Source organism: Lolium perenne, chromosome 1, assembly GCF_019359855.2.
Source record: "Lolium perenne isolate Kyuss_39 chromosome 1, Kyuss_2.0, whole genome shotgun sequence".
Taxonomy (NCBI): domain Eukaryota; kingdom Viridiplantae; phylum Streptophyta; class Magnoliopsida; order Poales; family Poaceae; genus Lolium; species Lolium perenne.
The window spans coordinates 247,242,932-247,263,470 of NC_067244.2; the positions used below are offsets into that span (position 1 = coordinate 247,242,932).

A 20,539-nucleotide genomic window follows, 5' to 3' on the forward strand; every position below is an offset into this window, starting at 1 on the left:
ATAAAGCTCAAATTTTACTTATGAGCTTTTGATTTGTGTAATGTTTATATTCTGGAATAAATGTTGTATTTATTATTCACTTTGAAATTCAAAGTTATTTGAATTCATAATTTGTTTTTGAATTGTGAATTCAATTTCCATATTCATTTATACTTAATGTTTGATATTCCAAATGCATCTTACTTGTCAAATGAAATCAATTCCCCAAATCAACAAGATACAAAAGAGATCATGTCGAAATTTCCCTAACTCACATTGCCTAACCCTAAGTGCAAAATGAGAGAGAACCTCGATCCCTCTTAGGTTTAGTTGCAATAAGGCGCGAAAATTTCCCCCGTTTTGCGATGAAATGCACATCCCATTTCTAAATCTACCCTTCGTTGTTCCTATGTTCTGGGTTATTACACTCCACCTCTGCTGTAGCCGTACGTCCCATCAGGAGTGAAGAAGATGCAATGCAAGCAGGTGGCGGTGATTCGATTGATCGATCAGGGCAAACATCAATATTTGTTCTTGTCTTCTCCCTCATCTACCTAACAAACACATGCCCAATTGTTATCTTTATAATTTATATTTACACCGTGGACTAATTATATTTTATTAATAATTATTTATTGCACTCTTTAAAAAAAAGTTAAGCTGAGTCCAGGAATGTATCACCACCAAACACTGAAATACCAAGTCATTTGATCAGCAGATACATTTAGGAGCAAAAGCAGATACATTTAGGAGCAAAAGCAGATACATTTAGGAGCAAAAGCTGCAAACTCATGTTAGAAGGAGAGCATAAAGTGAGAAGCTCCACTATGCTTATGTATGTCACGATGAATTCCTACTGCCGCTGTAAAATTGCGATGGACATGTGAAGCCCTATAAAATGGCAACACAAGGCATAGATTACCTACACATTTTATACTGAAAAGATATGATGATTTATGACCAGAAAAAATAGAAGGAAACAACATTTCAATTTCTAGTGAGTTGGCATCAATTTGAGTCAAATGAATGGCGTAAGACATGAAGCATAAGCTTCTTTGAACAAAATCTTAGTAGTGCATCATTTTTTTCACTTAGCATAGAACAAGCCTTTTAAGTTACATGAGGTGAGGTCTAATTTTAATCGAATATCTGAATTAGAGTGGGTAGCCTGAAGCCTATACATGTAACTACTCAGCCTAGTTCAGCATACGACTTTTCTGTCAAGAATTAATCAAGCAGCCAATTCTTAGGCAGTTCTCAGCCAATTCTACAGAAAAGGACTTGGTGATTATCTTCGAGTACAATCCACAGTATCTACATGAGAAGAAAACACAAACAACACAATTCAGTAGTTCAAAAAAAGCATTTAACGGACAATACTTTAACTTTCACAAACTCCAGTGATCTTAATTGAGATCGGATGGATCCAGAACCAAAAGCAATTTGTGTACAGCACCATGCTTCTCTTCCCAAACACCCGACATACCTTCCAATGATGAACTATTATAACCGTTGGTGTTATTAATTCTGATTTACTATGGCATGTCTCATCTGTAAGGCTAGAGAACCGAGTGAATTGTAACTAAATTAATTCAAATGGCAAAACATGATTTAGAGATTTGGAAGTGCTACTGAACAACAAATGAAAGATGAAATAGTATAGCACCAGCCATGCCTAGGTTCTCTATAAACTAAATTGTGCAGGCACAGGTCCACATTTTACATAATCATACCAAGATTAAGGTTTTCATTTTATTAATCCACAAACCATTCATATTAACAGGATAAAGTAAGAAGTATTTCAGAAACTACCTATATTCTGCAACAATCTATACTACTAACATAGTAACAGGGGTCAAGAAATTGTGTGCTCCCAAATTATATACCTAGAAATAGTGACAGTCACTAAACTGCAAATTACACAAGGCTCAAGTTATACGCATCTAATGGATTCGGCCAGTCAATGAACTGAGTTATGTGTGCACTACAAAGTTTTGAGCAGAGCCTACGCAGCACTCCTTTTTCCCTTTATTATGAAAAATAGCACAATTGCAATTCATAGACCTTAATATAACCACAAACACAATCAGCTGCCAAAATCCCATGTAAAACTAACATGGGCTTCTCTGAAACAAACTGCAAAAAAATAGACTCAATAGTTTCCAAGCTCCTCGTGATCCCCCTATGATGCTGCACTCATATCCTGAAAGTAAAATCAAAACAATACACAAGTTACTATGGAAGCAAACAATATTGTGCAAAATTGGCCTCTAATTATTCTGGGTCAAAGGTTAATTCTCGAATAATGACTTCTAAAAATAGTGGGTAATTCATGAGCAGATGCACTTAAACTTTGTCCATTTCAGAAATAAAAGAGAATTTGTATATGTGTGCATCATTATTATTTTTGTCTCCTCAAGTCCACCTTTTTATTTACTAACAAGAGTTGTATATGTATACACCATTGTTGTGACTATGATATAGTGCAGCTGGTGAAGTAGTAGAAAGTAATGGTCGTATGCTTAAAAGCACCTGATTTTTAGTGGAATTTCCATCCTCCTGCTCATAGGTACACATGTAAAATCGGATAAGAAAAAAATACGACAGAAGAGAGAGAAACAACAAAGAACAAAGGAAGCACAAAGATGCCTTCAAATAGAAACACCAGTCGTTCTACAGTTCTAACCCGACTTAATTTAGGGATTATGGTGTTGCTGTTTTTAGAGAATGACCGGTCGAAACGATTCTAATGCCAATAATTTATGCATATGGGGATTTAAACTGTCAAGTGTGAATATCACTACACAATGGTAGATGGTAATATGAGGTACCAACAGAATGCGGCCGAGCTCTGTTTACTATCAACGACGGATATAAGCAGGCTTGGCTTGGTAGGAAACTATTTTTGTACAAATTCAATTTAAGTATGTCTTTCTAATATTTTCCATGTTTAGCCTTGGAGTTCTCCTACAAATAAGCACATCAAGCTGTCGAAACAAGACCAGCAATACACCTTCATGTCTTGATGACACATCCATACCTATTTAGTGATTGGATGTTGAACCAAAATGGGCTTACCAATTTGAATGTCTATACCTCCTGAACAATCCCAAGTTGCGGATGTTTGACTTCATGACTACACGTGCGGGGTCAAATTTGAACACGGACATCGGTCAATCAAAGTCAGAGCAAGTGGCAACAGCATTGAGAAGATATTGAGGAGTGTTAACGTGAATCTTTCTTTTCTTCTAAATATTTACTGGTACATATATCCAAGGTTCAAACATTCATGGTTGAAAGAACAAACTGGAGCCAAGTCTTATATCATCTTATTTGGTAGTCGGTAGAATTATTCACCTTTACTTTATCTAGGTAGCTTGTGTGGATTTTACATCACACTTAATTCAGCAACTAACACAGGTAAGCCATAGCAGCAGATAAAATCGTGTGTGCAGATTCAAAGGAGTTGCAGAAACATTGTTGGTAAAGAAAAACACCTGACGCAACGAATCAGATTGATGTAGATCTGGTGCCTGCAGCCAAACAGTCGGGGGAGGAGGAAGACATCATGTGCACACCATCCGGTCTTGCCAATGAGGGAGGAACAAGATGGACGGCACGGACGGTGTTTCCAGTGGGGTCAGCAATGGCTCTGCACTCAGAGATATCCAGAGGCGGAATTTGAAAATGATCAATCATCTTCTGCCTAAAAGACATGAATTTGTGTATGGAGGAGTGATTGAGCACACATAACTAGCTAAGCACGGTACCAAAGATATAGAAACAACAATCACATGCCATTCAAACTGGCTAAACATAAGAAGTAAATAAGTGCTGGAAAATGAATCTGTGGTTCTAAATTGGATGATTGTCAAACATGACACAGATACAATTCCACTTAGTATGCCATCCAGAATTATTAAAATTTCACCACTTCGATAAATGCATTAGAGATTGGAGAATAGCAGAACAGTACAAGCATATCCTCAATACGAACACAAAATTGTTGCATACCACATGGATTACAAGAGACCTAGCAGGAAATGGTTCCACTGTAATTTCCAACCCAAAGGGTTTAAACTACCAAGATCTGAGGAGACTACATCAGAAGTTCCTCCTCAGGACCAGTGTATAACACTCAGCAGTATAATATCAAGTGCAGCCTAAGAGTAAAAAGAAATAGATTTGATGATGGCAGCTAATCAACGCATAGAACATGCAGTGCTGGTAATCAACTGATTTCAGAAGCATCAACAGCAGGAACCCCTGGCCCTGGTTCTTTTCTTCATCTTGTCCCCACTTAGTTTCTTACTGTTGCTCTTCTTCTCTTCCTTTGTATCAGGAATGCTTTCCCCATCCACAAGGATTTCACCATCATCAGGACTACCCTTCATGCTCTTCTTCTTCTTCCCCTCTTTGACCTCTGCCTTCTTACCCTTACTCTTCTTGCTGCCTACATCCTCCACTTCCTCGGGTGCTTGCTTGCCAGCATCCTTAGATGCACGCTCACTCTTTCTACCCTTCTTTTCCGCCGGGCTGGCATCCTCCACCGCAGAGGCCAATGCACGCTTCTTACCCTTACCCTTCTTTGAAACCTTGAGGCCGTCATCAGCAGAAACCTCTACAGCAGGTGCATCCTCCCTCTTCATCCTCTTCTCACTCGCCTCCTGGACTTCCTCCATCACAACATCCTCAGTCTGATCCTTCTTGTTCCTCTTCCTCTTGTACTTGACACTCTCCCCCTTGGCACCTTCAGCATTTTTCAACGCCTTCATCTTCTGCTTCTTGCCAGTCTCCCCTTCCGAGGCATCGATGACCTCTCCCTCCAATCGCTCAACCGGAACCTCGATCTTGAGGCCCAACTCTGGCACAGCCTGGTATATCGGCAGCGCGACGGAATCCACCGCCTTCAAATGAAGCGCCCTCACATTAGCCCAGTTCTTGGGGATCTTCTCCACAGCAGTCTCCACCGCCGCCATGACATTCTCCACAATCTCCTCCTCCCCCATGTCGAGCCTGCCCACCTTGATCCCGGAGCAGGTCCCGGTGCGCAAGTAGAGGAAAGTAGAGTTCACAACCTTGCGGACCTGCTCCGGCCACCCGGCGCGGGTGAAGTCGACCGCGAGGGGCGCCTTCTTGGAGGCGTAGAAGGCCTTGCCGAGGAGGCGGGGCAGCATGGGGAGCAGGGCGCGGTCGGCGAGGAAGAGGTCGTGCGAGGCGGCGAAGCGGCGGCGCGACTCGTAGGGGCGGTAGTCGGTGCGCACGGCGGAGAAGGGCACGACCTCGGAGACGGGGAGGCCCAGGGCCCTGGCCGCGTCGAGGATGGCGGCGGCGGCGGGGGAGCCGGACCCGGCGCGGTCGTCGGAGATGGCGCAGACGGAGGCGGCGGAGTGCGCGACGACGGGGTGCGGGAGCGGGAGCAGGTGCGGCTTGGTGGCGGGTTTGGCCGGGACGCGGCGCAGCGTGAGCTGGAGCACGACCAGGTCGTCCCGCTCGTCGGCGAGCAGGTTCGGGGGTGCCTCCGAGGCGCGCTCGCGCATCCACTTGGTCAGCGCGGAAACGGCGCTGGCCACCGTCTCGCGGGGCACGCCGGGCTTGGGCTTGGCCGTGGTCATGGCCTGGTCCTTCTTCTTCTGCGCCGGCGGCATGGCTGCTGCGGCGGCTGGGCAGGGGAGAGATGCGCTGGTTTAGCTAGGGTTTAGTGTGCCGGGCGGCGGAGGAGAGAGGAGGGGAGTTTGTCGGGCTGTGGGAGAGTTTATAGGACGCGCGTTTCGCAGCCCAGCCCGGAGCCCACTGCACGGCCCAGCCAGAAGCCCAGAATAAATGTGGTGGCACCTGGACCTGGGCCAGGATTTTTTGCTCTCTCACGAGCCCAACCCATTTCGCTCACCCCTGGCCCTCGGTGACTCGGTCTCGCTCTCGACGGCCACGGCCATTCTCGACGGCGCACGGCACACAGGCGGGCGGCGGCAACCCTAGGCGAGGCGACCCGACGGGAAGCAGAGCAGGCGAGCGGCAGCGAAGAAGGCTGCAGACTGCAGGGGACCGCGGCATCAACGATCAGGACGCCAGTCGCCAGGTGACCTCTTATTCCCCTGATCCCCTATTCCCCATTTCCCCTCAGATTTTGCAATTTGCATGCCCGCATCAGATTAGCACTTACCAGTACTGCAGTACCATATTATCCGTTTGCATGTTTGTAAGTTGTGAACATCACATTAGCACTTAGCAGTACTGTAGTACCATATTAGCTGTTTGCGAGTTTGTAAGCTGTAACTTGTAAACATCAAATTAGCACTTAGCAGTACTGCAGTACCCATATTAGCTGTTTGTAAGTTTGCAACTTTGTAAGTTGTAAACATCCAGCCCATGGTCTTAACTATTATGTTGTTACTTGATTGAAAAAATAATAATTATTGTCTGACTGAAATTATGGTCATATGTCTTGTCTTATACAGCGGTTATTTTTGTTCTCATATTGCTTTGAGATATTTTATTTTGCAATGAATACCTGGTCTCTAATTCCTGGTGCCGCCACTGAACGTGTTTGATAAAATGATGCGTTGGCGGGTAGTGCCTGTAGCCTGGTTGACTTGTGTCTTGTGACACTGCAGTGTTCTATCATTGGGAGCCGCCGGAACCAAGATCTGAATCCTGACGTACTTGGGAAATGAGTGCAGGTGAGGACTTGTGTGTTTTGTCTTCTGATTGATCTCTTGCCCTGTAGATTCATGTTTACTTTTGTTAGCATTAGCATCTGCTGCAATGACCGAGAACTTTGGGTTCCAATCCTGTGTTCATCTGTTCTCTGCCCTCTGCCTAAGCTGCAAGATGGTGCTATTACCAACCTTTGAATAACTCTGCGACTCTCACTCACAGGTGGTGCGTTTGGTGGAAATAGGGGAGCGAGACCTGTACCTCCTGAAAAAGGTGTATTTCCACTCGATCACTTGCATGAGTGCGACCTGGTACGTTGTAATCGTTTTGTTCCCTTTTCATAGGCTACGATGTTAGCATGTGTTACATGGGAGCTACATGTTCAAACAGGAGAAGAAGGACTATCTTGCCTGCCTGAAATCAACAGGAGCTCAGTCTGAAAAGTGCCGGATGTTCTCAAAGAAATACTTGGAGTGTAGGATGGAGAGGTTAGCATGCTTAATCCCTGTGTAACAATGTCAGAATACTCTATTGCGGTAATGTAGTTAGCTCAACCTCTTTTTCTGGCACATCCATAGCTCAACCAAATTATGTGTACTGATTAAGAGCGTCGCTGATTCGGAACAAACTTCATACTGGACTAATTAGGAAAAAGTAGGTGTTCACTACTGAAACAAAAAATAACTTCACCGAGCAATTTTACCAATCCGTCTTTCCTTTCTTGGAAAGAAGCTAGAAAGTACAGTGCTCAACTGCTGCCCTGCTAGCGAATACAGGAAATGCCTATAGGGCGTGCTCAAATTGTACTAGCAGCTAGCCAAATAAACCAAACGAGTAGCCTTGACTAGGCCTAGCTAAGCTAGTTTAGCTAATGATCCAAACGCATGCTTAGTCTCTGTTTCTAGTGTCTACTACATATTTAGTTCATCCAGTGGTAGATGAAGGAGATTACCTTTGCATCTGTACCTTGTATCCAGCCACCACATGTTTGATAGTTTTGGTTATCAATTCCACTCCATCTTTCTGCACATAGAGAAGTGGGTATTGTCTGAATTTACTTGATTTGGTCTTTATGCCCAAACAGCCAATTCTATTCCGTAACAGCTACCTGCCACATCTAATCTTTGCAAGGTGCATTAGTTGTCTGAGTTAAAATTTGACGTGTCGACGATGCAATAAAAAATTATCAGTAAATAGCAATTTAAGTCATCAGAACTACCAGTAACTTTCAGTTTCTGGCTACTTGGTTTTCACTTGAAAAAACTTGGGTTTTCGCTTGAATTATTTATTTAGTAAATCTCCTTTCTGCAGCTATGTATGCTTCAAGTGAGTTACTCTCCTTTTTTACGAAAATCAGAAGGGGAGAACCCTACCCAAAATTTTATTAAAATTGAGCTAAGGCAGCCCTTACACGCAAGAGATTACATGCCGTGGATACTTCTAGAACCGCAGACATTCCTATCTATTCAGTATTTCAGTTCACAGCCTATGTGCACTGTTAACTCACACATGACACAATTCATGTGCCTTGTTCACACACAGTAAGCACACAACCTATGTGTGCTATTCACACTACGGCCTGCACACAACCTAGGTGTGCATATCACACCATGACAAGATTACCTTCAGACTAACAATCCTGGCCAGTCTGATACCCAAAGATTAAAAGCCTCATTCTCTTCCTTCTTGGCCCTGTACGCCCACAGTTTACAAGTTTCAGTGATTTTCTTGGCCACCAGGTGTATTGGAATCTCTACATAATTGAAGACCTTCTGGTTCCTTGAAAACCAGATACTCCAATAAGATACAACTGTTACCAAATCCCAAGCTTTTCCTTTTCTGTTAGGGCATTCTTCCTTTGCAGCATCAAAGATACTCTGAAGACCAACAGAACCATTTAGATTAATCCCAACAAGAGAGAGAATTTGCTTCGTTCGCCCACACTCCAGCACAAAATGTTCCACTGTTTCTCTAGTATTACACCCAAAAGGGCAATTTTCATTGTCCACAATGTTTTGTCGAAACAAGACTGATCTGACCTTGATTCTCCCCTTGATCAAAAACCCAGGCAAATAACTTATCCTTTTTGGGTGCAGCGCACTTCCAAATTGAATCTCCATTTATATGCTTGCCATCTCAACAATTCATGAGTTTGTACATGTTACTTGCTGAAAAGGTGTTTTAATGAAGTAGATAAATATGTTATACTTTTTCAGGAACTTGTTATCATGTGATTCTCTTTCACCTGTTGATACTTGTAGTTCTAGTTCACATGCTCAGCATGTTAATATCTTGTTCTGAACTGGTCTATTGCTGCATTAGCTTACATCAAATCCAACTGACCCTCTGTCCGTGTCAATGTATTTCTGTCATATTTAGTGGTTGAGTGAAGCAACAAAGGTTGCCAGTTAGGCAAACCACAATATGCAGCCACTAGCTTTAACCTTTTAGAAGATGTTATATGGTTGCAGTAGTCGATTTTAAGATATTTCATATGATTGTTGTGATATCTGAAGTTTTGATTTGTGTTGGTAAAGAATTATTTCCAACTTTCATATCTTAAATTCAATATACATGATATGCTCATGAATAGGATGCAGTTTTATTTTCATTTTTTTTACTGCTTCTTCTGCTAGGATACCAAATCATTTTATTTTTTGTGCAATCTAGGAACCTGATGGCAAAGCAAGATATGTCAGAGCTTGGCTTCAGTAATGCAGACGTTGTGGTTACACCTGCCAAGGAGAACAACAAATTGGAGAGTCCAGAGAAGAAATAGCTGGTTAATTTGCAGTGTCCTTATCTATGAGAGTAGTGGAAATACAAAGAGAGAATAACAAGGAAAAAATTGTGTGAACCAACACCAAAATGTTGAAGATTCTTGTTTTGATGTTAGATTTTTGGAGTTGAGGATAGTAGAACATGTTCAGAAGTAAATTTCTCATGCCTGTATACCTCAAACTCTTTTAGAAGTTGTCCGAATTGCTGGGAAGACTGTGCCAAGTATTGATTTGTTACAATCTTCTCTGTGTTATTTCCACAAGAGCAAATCTGAACTTTTGAGAGTGTTTCTCATACTCAAAATCTCCGAACTTCTGATTTGTTGAATTGGTTCTGATTTTTTTTTTCTCAGTCTTCTGTAAAGTTGTACAGTAGTTTCTTCGGAACCACCTGCTTTAACGTTCTGCAACGTGCACCTGAACAGGCTCCACGAGGCCAGGTGAATAGTGTGAAAAAGCAGAATTTTTCTATTTTTCTCAATGTGATTGTTATTTTTATAAGTTGGTGCTACGACCCAACTCGAATGCTCAATTCTGCAAGTCACCTCCCTCGGGATCATCTGCAACGGCATCTTTACAACCATATTGTTTCCTGAGGTTGAAGATAAGTAGAAAATGAAAGTCAAACGCTGAATACAGGATAATTTATTTAATATGGCATGCTCTGCACACGGGCTTGATTATTAGCGTGGAGCATCTTGTAGGAGTATTATTTTTAGTTCTATGATAAACTAAGACATGGAGGAAAGATCCCATCAACTACTGGTGGAGAGAAAAACATCAGTTCTAGAGCAGTATTTAACATGTATTTTGCAGGATTCCAAACCTTAGAGATGATTCTTATGATTTCTGGGTATCGATTGCGGTGCTACAAAATTATAAGAAATGTTTTTTTTTGTAGTTGCCAACTTTGGTAGCACTTAAAAGATCTCCTCTAATCACTCATCTAACGTTTCGGTACAAACCAAACGAAACGTCTAGGAATAAGCTGACCCGGAAACAAACCAGCCGGTAGCCGCCGCGGTTTTCCATAAATAAAACACACAAGTTGTACACATCAGGAACTTTTCCCATAAACAAATACCACGACAATATCCTATCAAAAAGGAGAGAGAAAAAACCACGACGATACCTATCTCATTCGTGGCACCGCACAAAAATCACGTGCTAATTAATAAAAAAACAAATTAGCCAAGCGGGCCCACGGCGCACCCTCGATCTGCCAAACCTCACTGACTGATCCGTGGGTCCCACCACCTGCCTGCGCTACCCGCCTTGGACCGGAGCGATCGACTCGCGAGCGCTTTCTTCCCCTCTTCTTCCTCCTCCTCCACGCGGCGCAGCTAGCTCCCCCTCCCGGCCTCTCTCCTCCCCCGCCGCCGGCGACTGACCGGAGGCCTCCCCGCCTGCCTCCACCGTAGGCCCCCTCGTCAGCTCCACCCCCGCCGCCGCTTCGACTCCGTGGCGCATCGCGGAAGGGTGGAAAGAGTGAAAGGCGCCGCCGCGGGTGCCGCTACCGGCTGCCGGGAGGAAGGTAGGCGCGGGTGCTATACTCTCTGGTTTTTGGGTGCTACTCGTCTGTTGTTTCCGCCATGGTGTTGAGTTGGGAATTTGATGTGCGCGAATCGATAAAGTTTGGATCTGTGCGGGGGAATGGAGATAATCCTGCGTGATTCGGACGAGGAGCAGCGAGGCCGCCTGGTTTAGGATTTAGGTGCTGTGTCTGATCTACCCCGTCCCAGGAGCTAGATCCGTCGTCAGAAAAGGAGAGAGGGAGATGGGTAGATAGCTGGAGCCAGACCCGCCGTCTCCAGCACCGCTTCACGCCGTTGCCGGAGCTTCTAGCGGCACCTTGGCGAGCAGCCGCAGCTGACGCTGGTAGAGGAGGAAGCCAGTGAGTTGGGTTGATTAGTTGGAGTAATTTGGACGGTTCTGGCTTCAAAAGGCCAACTGGGAACTCCCTAGTTCTACTAGAAACATATTTACCGGTATATCCTACAAAAAAAGTTCTTTCAAACGATACAAGCATTTACGATTACATTTTCCATATATAGTTTATGTGAGCTCGGTGGTTGCAATTTGCAAAATTGTCTATGCTCTTATGTTTCGACATAAGCTGAGTTGTCATTTATTTATCATGAACATGATGTGGCGTAGCCTCCTTACCAAAATCTTGTTATATTGCAGAGATTACAGGTTGAATGAGAAGAATTGTACTACAAGGAAGTCGAGTGTTAGATTAGGTTTTAGCCACAGTATCACCAAATAACTGGAAATGGATGATGGCCTTGAGCTTAGTTTGGGCCTCTCGTTGGGTGCCGGTGGGTCTTCAGGGAAGTCCAAGGCATCAACAGATGTTCAGCTAGAACCTAAAGCGGAACCTCAGGTGGAAGAAAGCAGCAGCAAAGGTGTCTCGCAACAAGCACCGGATGCTCCGTTTGTGCACTACTATCAGACAACTGCCGAGACCCAAGAACACAGTAGCAAGCAGAGGCGCAGCCCTGCGACGCCTCCGTTCGGGAACTTCTGGGGACAGCAGGGAGGTTCCCCTGCACCTGTGGCAGAAGGATCCGGTGAGCCAGTGACACATCAAGCTCAGCTTCCCAGGTATCAAGATGGGTGGAATTCTAATAACAATGGAAATAATCCTGAGGAGAACAACCCAGTCTCGAGTAAACGCAAGTTGCTTTCTGAAGAGGCAAGCTTTCAGAAGAAACATCATGCTGCTGCTGACCAGCCTGATGCATTCAGCAAGTGCTCTGATGGAGGTGTGAAAAATGCACCGATTTCAATTAGCACGGATGATGGTTCAACCGGTGAAAATGAGGATGTCGCAGACTCAGAAGCAGAAGGCTCAAACTCTTGGTTAGTTGCACAGCGTGAAGACAGTGCTAAGGGCTCCGTTGTAAATAGAGGATCTGATATAAAGAGATCTGGTGATGAAGCCGCAGGTGGTTTTCAAGGAAAGAGACAACCAAGTTTCTCAGGAAGTGAATCTAGCTCTGGAAAGTTGCCCCATGGAAATACTTTACAACCATCAAATGTAGTGGTTCTGCCATATCAAGGCCAAACTCAGGCTTCAGCTCCCCCCGGCATAATTAATGTATCAAATTTTCCTCCGGTATCTACAGTACAGTTCAGGCCACCCATAAACAATGGAGCAGCTGCCCAGACGATGGGTGGTTCCTCCCAGGTTGCTTTTGGTTACCCAACAGGTCAGCTGCCAATACTTGAAACAGGCTCTTCATGGGCATTTGGTGCTCCACCTCAGGCTATTTCTTCTTTTGCTGCAAAGCAAGCTGAACAATCAGGTGCAAATCAAGCTGGTGATGGCAAGAAACCTCAAGGTTAGTTCACCTTGTAACATCCGTTCATAGTTTCTTTATGTGCGAAAAAAAAGTAGAGGAAAAGGTATTGTTGGTAATGTACTCTAATATATGTCATAAAGTGACTCCTATAGATGTTCTACCTTTCTAAATGAATCTAGATTTGTTTGGTAAGAACATTGAGTTCAAATACTTGATCTGGGTATAACCCAGGGTCTGAGTTAATGCACCTCAAAGAAGAGTTTTACTTCACTGTTCTGCTCCAAAGGTCCTTGTTGATTAGTTACTCCTTTAGTCTGGTATGATACAAGCTAAGTAGAGGTGTGTAGTTAGCTCATTTAATGAAAAATCATTTATATTACTATTTGTCAGCACCACTGTCGCTCTTCTTGATATGCAACTCCTGTTCTATAATCTGGTAATGGAAAATAAACATAATGGAAAAGTTATTCCCTAGTAAGCTTGTTTGCACAGCTACCTTTTGTTCATTTTATAGTTGGAGAGTTGATAGTGTCCCTTTCTCTTTACGTAATGCAGAGGCTGGCACATCTTCCTCTGCTCATGTGGCGGGTGATAAGAGGTCGGATAGGGTATTGCCTCTTATGGGTTCTGCTATAAGGCCGGGCATTGCCCCAAATGTCAAATTTGGAGGGTCCGGATCATATCCTGATCTTCCCTGGGTTTCTACAACCGGGACTGGGCCAAATGGCAGGACCATATCGGGTGTAACATACAATTTCGGCAAAAACGAAGTGAAGATTGTATGTGCTTGCCATGGCACCCACATGACACCGGAGGAGTTTATTCGACACGCGAGTGTGGACGCCACGGGCCAAGAGAATAATACAACTATGTCGGTGTTTCCTGCCGGGAACCAAGCAGCCTCAGCCCAAAACTAATTGAGCAGTCTATGTACTGGTTTCAGAGTGCTTTGTTTGAGCTTGCTTCTCCCTTTGTGTCTATGCCCTCCATGCCTTATAATATATTGTGGTCACAATATTGATATCTGTTAATCATGTAAGTTTTAGACACAGGTCATGTTGTATCTTCGGCTTAGTTATGGACAAAATTGATGTATTTATAGTTCATTAACTGATTGTGCATGCAAAATTAAGTAGATGCGTTGCCAATACACAAGGCAGAATAATGGCAGCATCTATATGTGCTCTTAGAGAAGTATGGAATTTATGTGCATCTATGTAATTTTCAATTACATAAGTTTTTTCGAAATGTCAGTCACGATGTGTATACATGGTTCCAAATGGGAGTCTGAAAAAGACAGCGGATGTAAAAGACATTGAAAGGTTTGCAGAATATAATAGCATGTAATTGCAAACTAAGGGTTCTTCCAATTTTAAAATATACATTCGAAACCTAAACCTCAATCTAAATCGTTATACCAGGAAATTCCTTATAAACTGCTTCAATACAACTTCAAAGTGCTCCAATGCTAGTTTCAGAGAGCTTTGATTGGGCTTGCTACGTTTGTCTACATCATCCATTCCCTTGAATATAATCTGTTCGCAATATTGATATATATATTAATCATGGACTCCCTCCATTCCGTCGTCGAGTTATAGACACAAGTAATGTTGTGTTTTTGGACAAAATTGATGTATTTATGGCTATACTTTGACTCATTGTAATTTGTATGCGTATATATGTAATAATTTCTAATTTTGCATATGTTTTTCTCAAACGTTGGTCATGCAAAGACATCTGAATTGGTTCTAGTAACTTCTAAGTTGTTCGCTGGAAAAAACATACTAAGTGGTTGACTGGAAAAGACATACTCCATCGATTAATAATAAATATCAGGGTTTTAGTTCAAAATTAAATTAAAACCCCAACACTTATTACGTATCGGAGAGAGAGAATACATATTTTTGTATAATGTAATAACATGTCTAGCTGTGCCATAGTCGTCTGCTCTTAAACTTGCATGATTCCACTGGATCCAGTAGGACATTTCGATGATTTCAAACTACGGGGTCCTTTCATTGTAATATTTTCGAAATTTAAACATCAAATTCAATCACTTTAGTAGGAAATTCCTAGTAAACTCCTTCAATACAAGTTTCACATAATCTGTTCAACCAATAAAGTGGGCATCATGTCGGCATTCATGTGTGCTAAAAGAGTTGTTCATCCAGACAGTAGGGGTTCACATGATACACGAAGTGTGGCAACAAGCCAGCAATCTATATCAGATTCAACACCAATCTTTGGATGCTAATTCTGCTAAGCAGATAAATCATCAGCCGTACAAAGCAGAACATGCCTTACATGGTAAGAAATCAGTGTCATCACCTGCTACATTTAACTATTAAAACTCCAGCCAATGTTTAACTAACCACGCTGACACTCCAGCTGTTTTGTGTTCTCCAACAGCACCTGTAGAACAAAAAATGGAATTAAGAAATGACAGCCAAGTGTAAATGGGGCTAACTAGCAAGAAAAAACTGTTGACCTCTCGTATGTAGGTTGCGATCGCTTTGCACCCTTCGGTTGCAAGTTCCATTACAGTTTCAAATGTGTCCATCGGTAACTTTGCATCCATCTGAAAATTACCTTTCAAGCATTAGTCTTAATGTTGCACAGGAAACAAAGCATATAACAGGTGCATCACATGAAATCAAAAGTGTATGCACAAACGTGCTCATGCTGCTATGCATCTAGATAGAAAGTGGGCTGGGGAGACTCTTTGGAAGGATCAGAATTCATGGTCATTTCCTAACCTGCAGAAGAGTCACTTTGTCCATCTTTGCAAGAATGCCAACAGTGACATCTGGACCTCCAGCACTGTCTTCTATATAATTCAGATCTGAAATAATGCATTAGAATGATTGAGACGTCTTTATACCAGATGGTTCTTAGCTAGCCATGTATATGTGAGAACAGAACTTTGATGCCATACCAAGCAAAGGAGTAGAACACAGATATCCAGCACTGCAAGACGTAACAATGTCTTTCATTGGAATCCCAGCATCTGCAAGTGCTAGTGTTGCAGCATTGATGCATGCTGACCTTGTTCCTGTTATATGGACTTACAGAGTCATGCTCAAGGTAAAAAAATCAGAAATCATTTTAAATTCCATTGATGCTATGATAATATCTATAAATAGGCAAAATGACAATATGTTGTAGCATGCCTGAGTAATGGGAAATAAGATAGGTTCAAATTAGAGCCTGTCATTTATTTAGCACATAAATGTAGATTTACTCAGCCAGGACAGAGAAGAGTACAGTTGTGTGGCTCTAGTTTGGCAATGAAACATGATGCTTCCACCATAAACAACAGAGTTACTATAGAAATGCATGTAGATTAGAGAATGATTTGAAAGATAGTCAACTTACCACCATCAGCTTGAAGAACTTGGACAAAAATATCAATCTGCAGATAAACACAGTAAGAATTGAAAGTGGACCTTGTTATCAATCGGAATAGAAGTTTCTTGAAGCACAAGTGATGACACAGAACTCACCTGTGAGTGTGGCATCAAATGTGTTAATATGCTTGCCTCCATTGTTTGTCTAATAACAAGTGAAATTTCTGTTGATCGCCTGTAACATGAGTGTAGATAAAAATCACTACTATAGTTACACGAGAACTGAAATATAATATACACTATAAATAAATGATGCAACGTGAAATTCAGTTTGCAGTTTTACACACAGTGTGTTCGCCACAATAAGATTCGCATGAATCGGCTAAGCTGCAAATCGACATTATCTGCTTCATTTCTCACTAGCAAACTCCTACTTCTACTAGCACTAAAGTTCTTGAGCTAGCACCAACACTTTTTGTTGTGATGACCTTTCTCCTTAAGAACAAATCATAACATAACTTTAAAATACTACTGCCTCCCAAATCCAGAAAGCGGAATGGTATCAGAATGTTTGAAAAAGAATAACACACAGTAAACGAAGCCAGTGATAGTTACAGAAAATCTGTCCTGTCAAACATGTGTCCTAATAACAAATGAACACACTATTGTCTATGGTTGAGTCATTTTGATGAAAACTTCCACCTCAAGCTGGAACATACCTGTCACCTTTTGGCTTTCTCCTTCGGTCCCCAGTGCTGAATTCTGCCATTCGATATTCACAACGCACCTGCAGACACATTTCTCAGGAACATCCTAACAAGAGAACATTTAATGCTTAATTCAGTCGGACTAACGAGAATTTACCAAAGCCTCTTTCAAGTTTACTTGCTGACTTCTGTTCTGGATCTGAATGAGTAAACAAGCACAGGTAACATTAGTTTTAACTTGGCATTGATCAATCTTACGTATGAAAGGGAAAAAATAAGGGGTCAAAGCACTAGCAGAGCTACACAATGCAGAGACACCCTGGGTTCCGTGAGCTACCAGCAAAAGAAAGGGAGTAGTTTAGATACTTCTAATTCTGTAGTTGTTCATCTTAGTATCTCACTGTTGAATAACACCCCATGTTCTACTGGAACAGTCAGTCCTACAGGTGTCCTAGAACATGTCGCATGCATTAAGAAAGAATCTATTCTTCTGTATCAGCTCCAGCATTATTGAGTATTGACTACTATGCCATTACATCGCAATTCGAAACATACCCCAGATAAACTTAATTCCTAGAATTGCCTACACACCTCGGCCTAAATCCCCAGTAGACGTTTCATCGAACAAGTGGCGTGCAGAAACCATATGCGCAAGCAAGATGAGGCATGTGGACTACCTCTCGAGGGCCGTAGACGGCGGCGATGACCCGGGTGTTGCCCATCTCGAACAGCGCCGACCTGAACAAACGAACGCCAACACATTCAGATAAAAAATAAGCGAATACCAGGTCACTACCCGAAACCTAATCGAATAATTTTTGTTTCGCCGCCGGAGTTAATTTTTTCCTCACCCGTCGGCCCTGGAGACGACGCCGACCTCGCCCCTGAGCTGCCGCATCTGCAAGGCACAACCGAACGCGAATCAGAGGCAGTCGAGCGCGAGCCGGACGAGGCAGAGAAGATAGGGAGGGGGGAGGGGAGGAGGCGTCACCTCGTTGGGGCGGCGCCCGTCGACTCGGAAGCCGGTGAGAGGGTTCACGTGCTCCATCGCCGGAGAGAAAAACCTCCCTCGCTTTCGCTTCTAGCTCTGCGCCGCCGGTGTGGAGGCTGCGCGCGATGGCGAGGGTTTTCGTGGGGCTTCCTGCGGTGTCCTGGTGTCCGAGCTGTCCGTGTTTTAGGTTGAGAGAATATATATTGCCAAAATAAAAACCGAAAAAGCTAAAATACCACTACTCCGTAGTAAAAATTAGGAAAACAAATTCTCACAGACATCGTTATTTTGTGGTCTATGCCAAAACACACTTGCTTAATCATGTCTTTGCTAACTAATATTATGATTTTGGGTTACATTTGCTAGGACACAATGTATGGCTAAAAAGGAGGTTTATTTTTAAGATCAAATTTGTACTTTGAACGCTGCAAAAAACAAGAAAAGGCGTAAAAGAAAGAATAAAGTACTAAGATAAATCGTTTACGGTGACCCTGCACACCACTGTATTTTGTAGTGCGCAAGTCGTTGATATAACACTTAAGTAAATATTATTCCATAAATATTATATCCCTCGGATTAATACAACAGAAATATTATGGGTCCACTATTACACACTGAACATTACAAGTCAAAAGTGTACAAATACTTCAAGATCCTCCTCGATCCAGTGAGGATTCTCATAAAACTCAAACTCTAACTTGAATAACTTCAAGACCAATGGTACGACTAAATTAACTACCACGATAGCTCAACAACCTATCATATATTGTTCGGTGTTGCTCTGCTAATTATTATTAGGTTTTCACTGCTTCTCTTCTCCTTTTAGGCTGCCTTCTCCCTAGATTGTGCCACCCCTTTGGTTCCCCGGAAAGATTTGGTTCTTCATAGTGGATCTCTCCTCCTCGTGATGATTCTTTGGTAGCCTCCTCCTAAGTGTTGTCCAAGTCTAGCAAGGATTTAAGATGTGGGATAAGTGCAACATACTCAACAAATTTAACTTTGGTGTTCGATGCAGCCCTAGACCATGAAGTCGTAGGGTAGTGCAGTTTTCATAAATATTTCTTCAAAGCTTCAACAAATTTAACTATGTCTGTAAGTCTTCACAGGTGTTCTAAAACTTCATGAAGTTCTTTTTTTTGTTGCGTTCACAGTTCCTTCCCGGAACAGGGAGTGACATGACACAATTCGTTACACTCTACAAATGAGATGTGTGATGTTTTACCTATAAGAGATCATCATCCTTGTTGCCAACCGGGTGTACTTTTATGTCCATACTTCTCATCTATAGGGATCAACTGCTGACCAAAACCAATCACTGTTCTTCTCCGCGACCTCGCACACCTTCCCTTTCGTAGTCGGGCGTTTTATGTACGACGCAAGAACCACTGACGAAATTTATTATTAGTCATAAACCCAAGTGTAATTGAACCTCCACCATCAACTCATGCCATAGTTCCATCACCCACCACATAGTCATACTCATAGTATGAAAAGTAATATTGATTTTCGATGCAGATTGATACGAATAGTAATTTTCAAAGACTTTGATAATAAATAATCAAGGACATACACAAGCGTTAACCTTGCCTTGTGACTGCGAGATAATGAAATTCAAAGTCTCGGCTTAACCTTGGACCTCGTATATTCTAAAAAAATACAGTTTCCTAATAACACATTGTTTTGAGAACCAACTTATGATACTAAGCATAATTATGACATGCTTTAGGGTTTAAGTTGTTGTTTCCCCTTTTTTGTGTTTTACCCTAGAGTTATATATATTAACTCTATTTTAGGGTATTTTATAGTTCATTCAAATGATTTGAAGTGTTTTGAATGAATTTTACATTCATTATGATTTCAAAATAAATCATGTTTGAAGCAAATACCATAGGTTTGGAAAAATCTTTTATTTGTTTTGAATTTTGTCAAAATGACCATTTTTCCTATAGGGCTTTCAAACTCCTCTACGTTTTCATATAGGGATTTCTATTTCTGTGCCCTCGGGTCCTTAGTTGTGCTCAGTTTTTCCCAGCTCCTTAGTTTTTCCTCAGTTTTCCCCAGGCCTTGTCTGAAACCCGCAGAAGGAGCTCGGACGGGAGGAATCCCATTAAGTTTACCATTAGTGGGGCCGCTGTTGGTGCCCCGTGATGGGATTCGTAGCATAGAAAACAAAAAAATTCCTACCGCGAGAACGCAATCCAAGCCAAGATGCAATCTAGAAGACGGTAGCAACGAGGGGATGAACGAGACTAACCCTTGAAAAGTTCCAAAGCCTACGAGATTAGATCTCGTTGTTGTAGAAGATGATCACTTGCCGCTTTCAAAAGCGCGTAGAAGATCTTGACGGTGCCACAATCGGGCAGCACCTCCGTACTCGGTCACACGTTCGGTGTTGATGACGACGTCCTTCTCCCCGTTCCAGCGGGCAGCGGAAGTAGTAGATCCTCCTTGGAATCCAGGCAGCACGACGGCGTGGTGGCGGTGTCGATGGAGATCTCCGGCGGAGCTTCGCTAAGCGTTTGCGGGAGAAGTGGTGGAGGAGGTGACATAGGCATCCCAAATGGGCCTGCCGAAGATAGTACCCGGGGTTTACTGAAGGCGCACTACCCGAAGAATAAGAAGATTCGGGAGCCCAAGATATATCAAGGAAAGTCAAGAGTTGTAATAGGAAGTGTTATCTGTAATCTGGCGGGATGAGTTAGAAACCGTCCCGGACTCTGTAACTTGTATAGCACGAATCCCTCGGCTCCACCTCCTATATAAAGGGGGA

At 42.6% G+C, this 20,539-nt stretch overlaps 4 protein-coding genes across 4 annotated transcripts; 2 read left to right on the forward strand and 2 right to left on the reverse strand.

Annotated features, from left to right (window-relative positions):
• Window positions 1-3,965: 3,965 nt before the first annotated feature.
• LOC127327521 (uncharacterized) lies at window positions 3,966-5,711 on the reverse strand. The gene has a single exon (XM_051354304.2). The coding sequence runs from the start codon at window positions 5,625-5,627 to the stop codon at window positions 4,230-4,232; it is 1,398 nt and encodes a 465-aa protein (XP_051210264.1). The 5' UTR covers window positions 5,628-5,711; the 3' UTR covers window positions 3,966-4,229.
• Window positions 5,712-5,866: 155 nt separating this feature from the next.
• LOC127327522 (uncharacterized) lies at window positions 5,867-9,670 on the forward strand. Its single transcript, XM_051354305.2, has 5 exons — window positions 5,867-6,058; window positions 6,594-6,659; window positions 6,859-6,947; window positions 7,027-7,124; window positions 9,307-9,670. The coding sequence occupies exons 2-5, from the start codon at window positions 6,650-6,652 to the stop codon at window positions 9,413-9,415; spliced, it is 306 nt and encodes a 101-aa protein (XP_051210265.1). The 5' UTR covers window positions 5,867-6,058; window positions 6,594-6,649; the 3' UTR covers window positions 9,416-9,670.
• Window positions 9,671-10,697: 1,027 nt separating this feature from the next.
• On the forward strand, window positions 10,698-13,960 carry LOC127327523 (protein NINJA homolog 1). The gene is made up of 3 exons (XM_051354306.2): window positions 10,698-10,950; window positions 11,604-12,763; window positions 13,280-13,960. The coding sequence occupies exons 2-3, from the start codon at window positions 11,692-11,694 to the stop codon at window positions 13,639-13,641; spliced, it is 1,434 nt and encodes a 477-aa protein (XP_051210266.1). The 5' UTR covers window positions 10,698-10,950; window positions 11,604-11,691; the 3' UTR covers window positions 13,642-13,960.
• An 840-nt stretch (window positions 13,961-14,800) lies between these two features.
• Window positions 14,801-17,946, reverse strand: LOC127327524 (exosome complex component RRP41 homolog). Its single transcript, XM_051354307.2, has 11 exons — window positions 17,770-17,946; window positions 17,630-17,676; window positions 17,456-17,516; window positions 16,936-16,977; window positions 16,791-16,858; window positions 16,228-16,306; window positions 16,100-16,136; window positions 15,660-15,776; window positions 15,481-15,566; window positions 15,213-15,302; window positions 14,801-15,136 (listed from the first exon to the last, which is right to left on the reverse strand). The coding sequence occupies exons 1-11, from the start codon at window positions 17,824-17,826 to the stop codon at window positions 15,092-15,094; spliced, it is 729 nt and encodes a 242-aa protein (XP_051210267.1). The 5' UTR covers window positions 17,827-17,946; the 3' UTR covers window positions 14,801-15,091.
• Window positions 17,947-20,539: the final 2,593 nt, after the last annotated feature.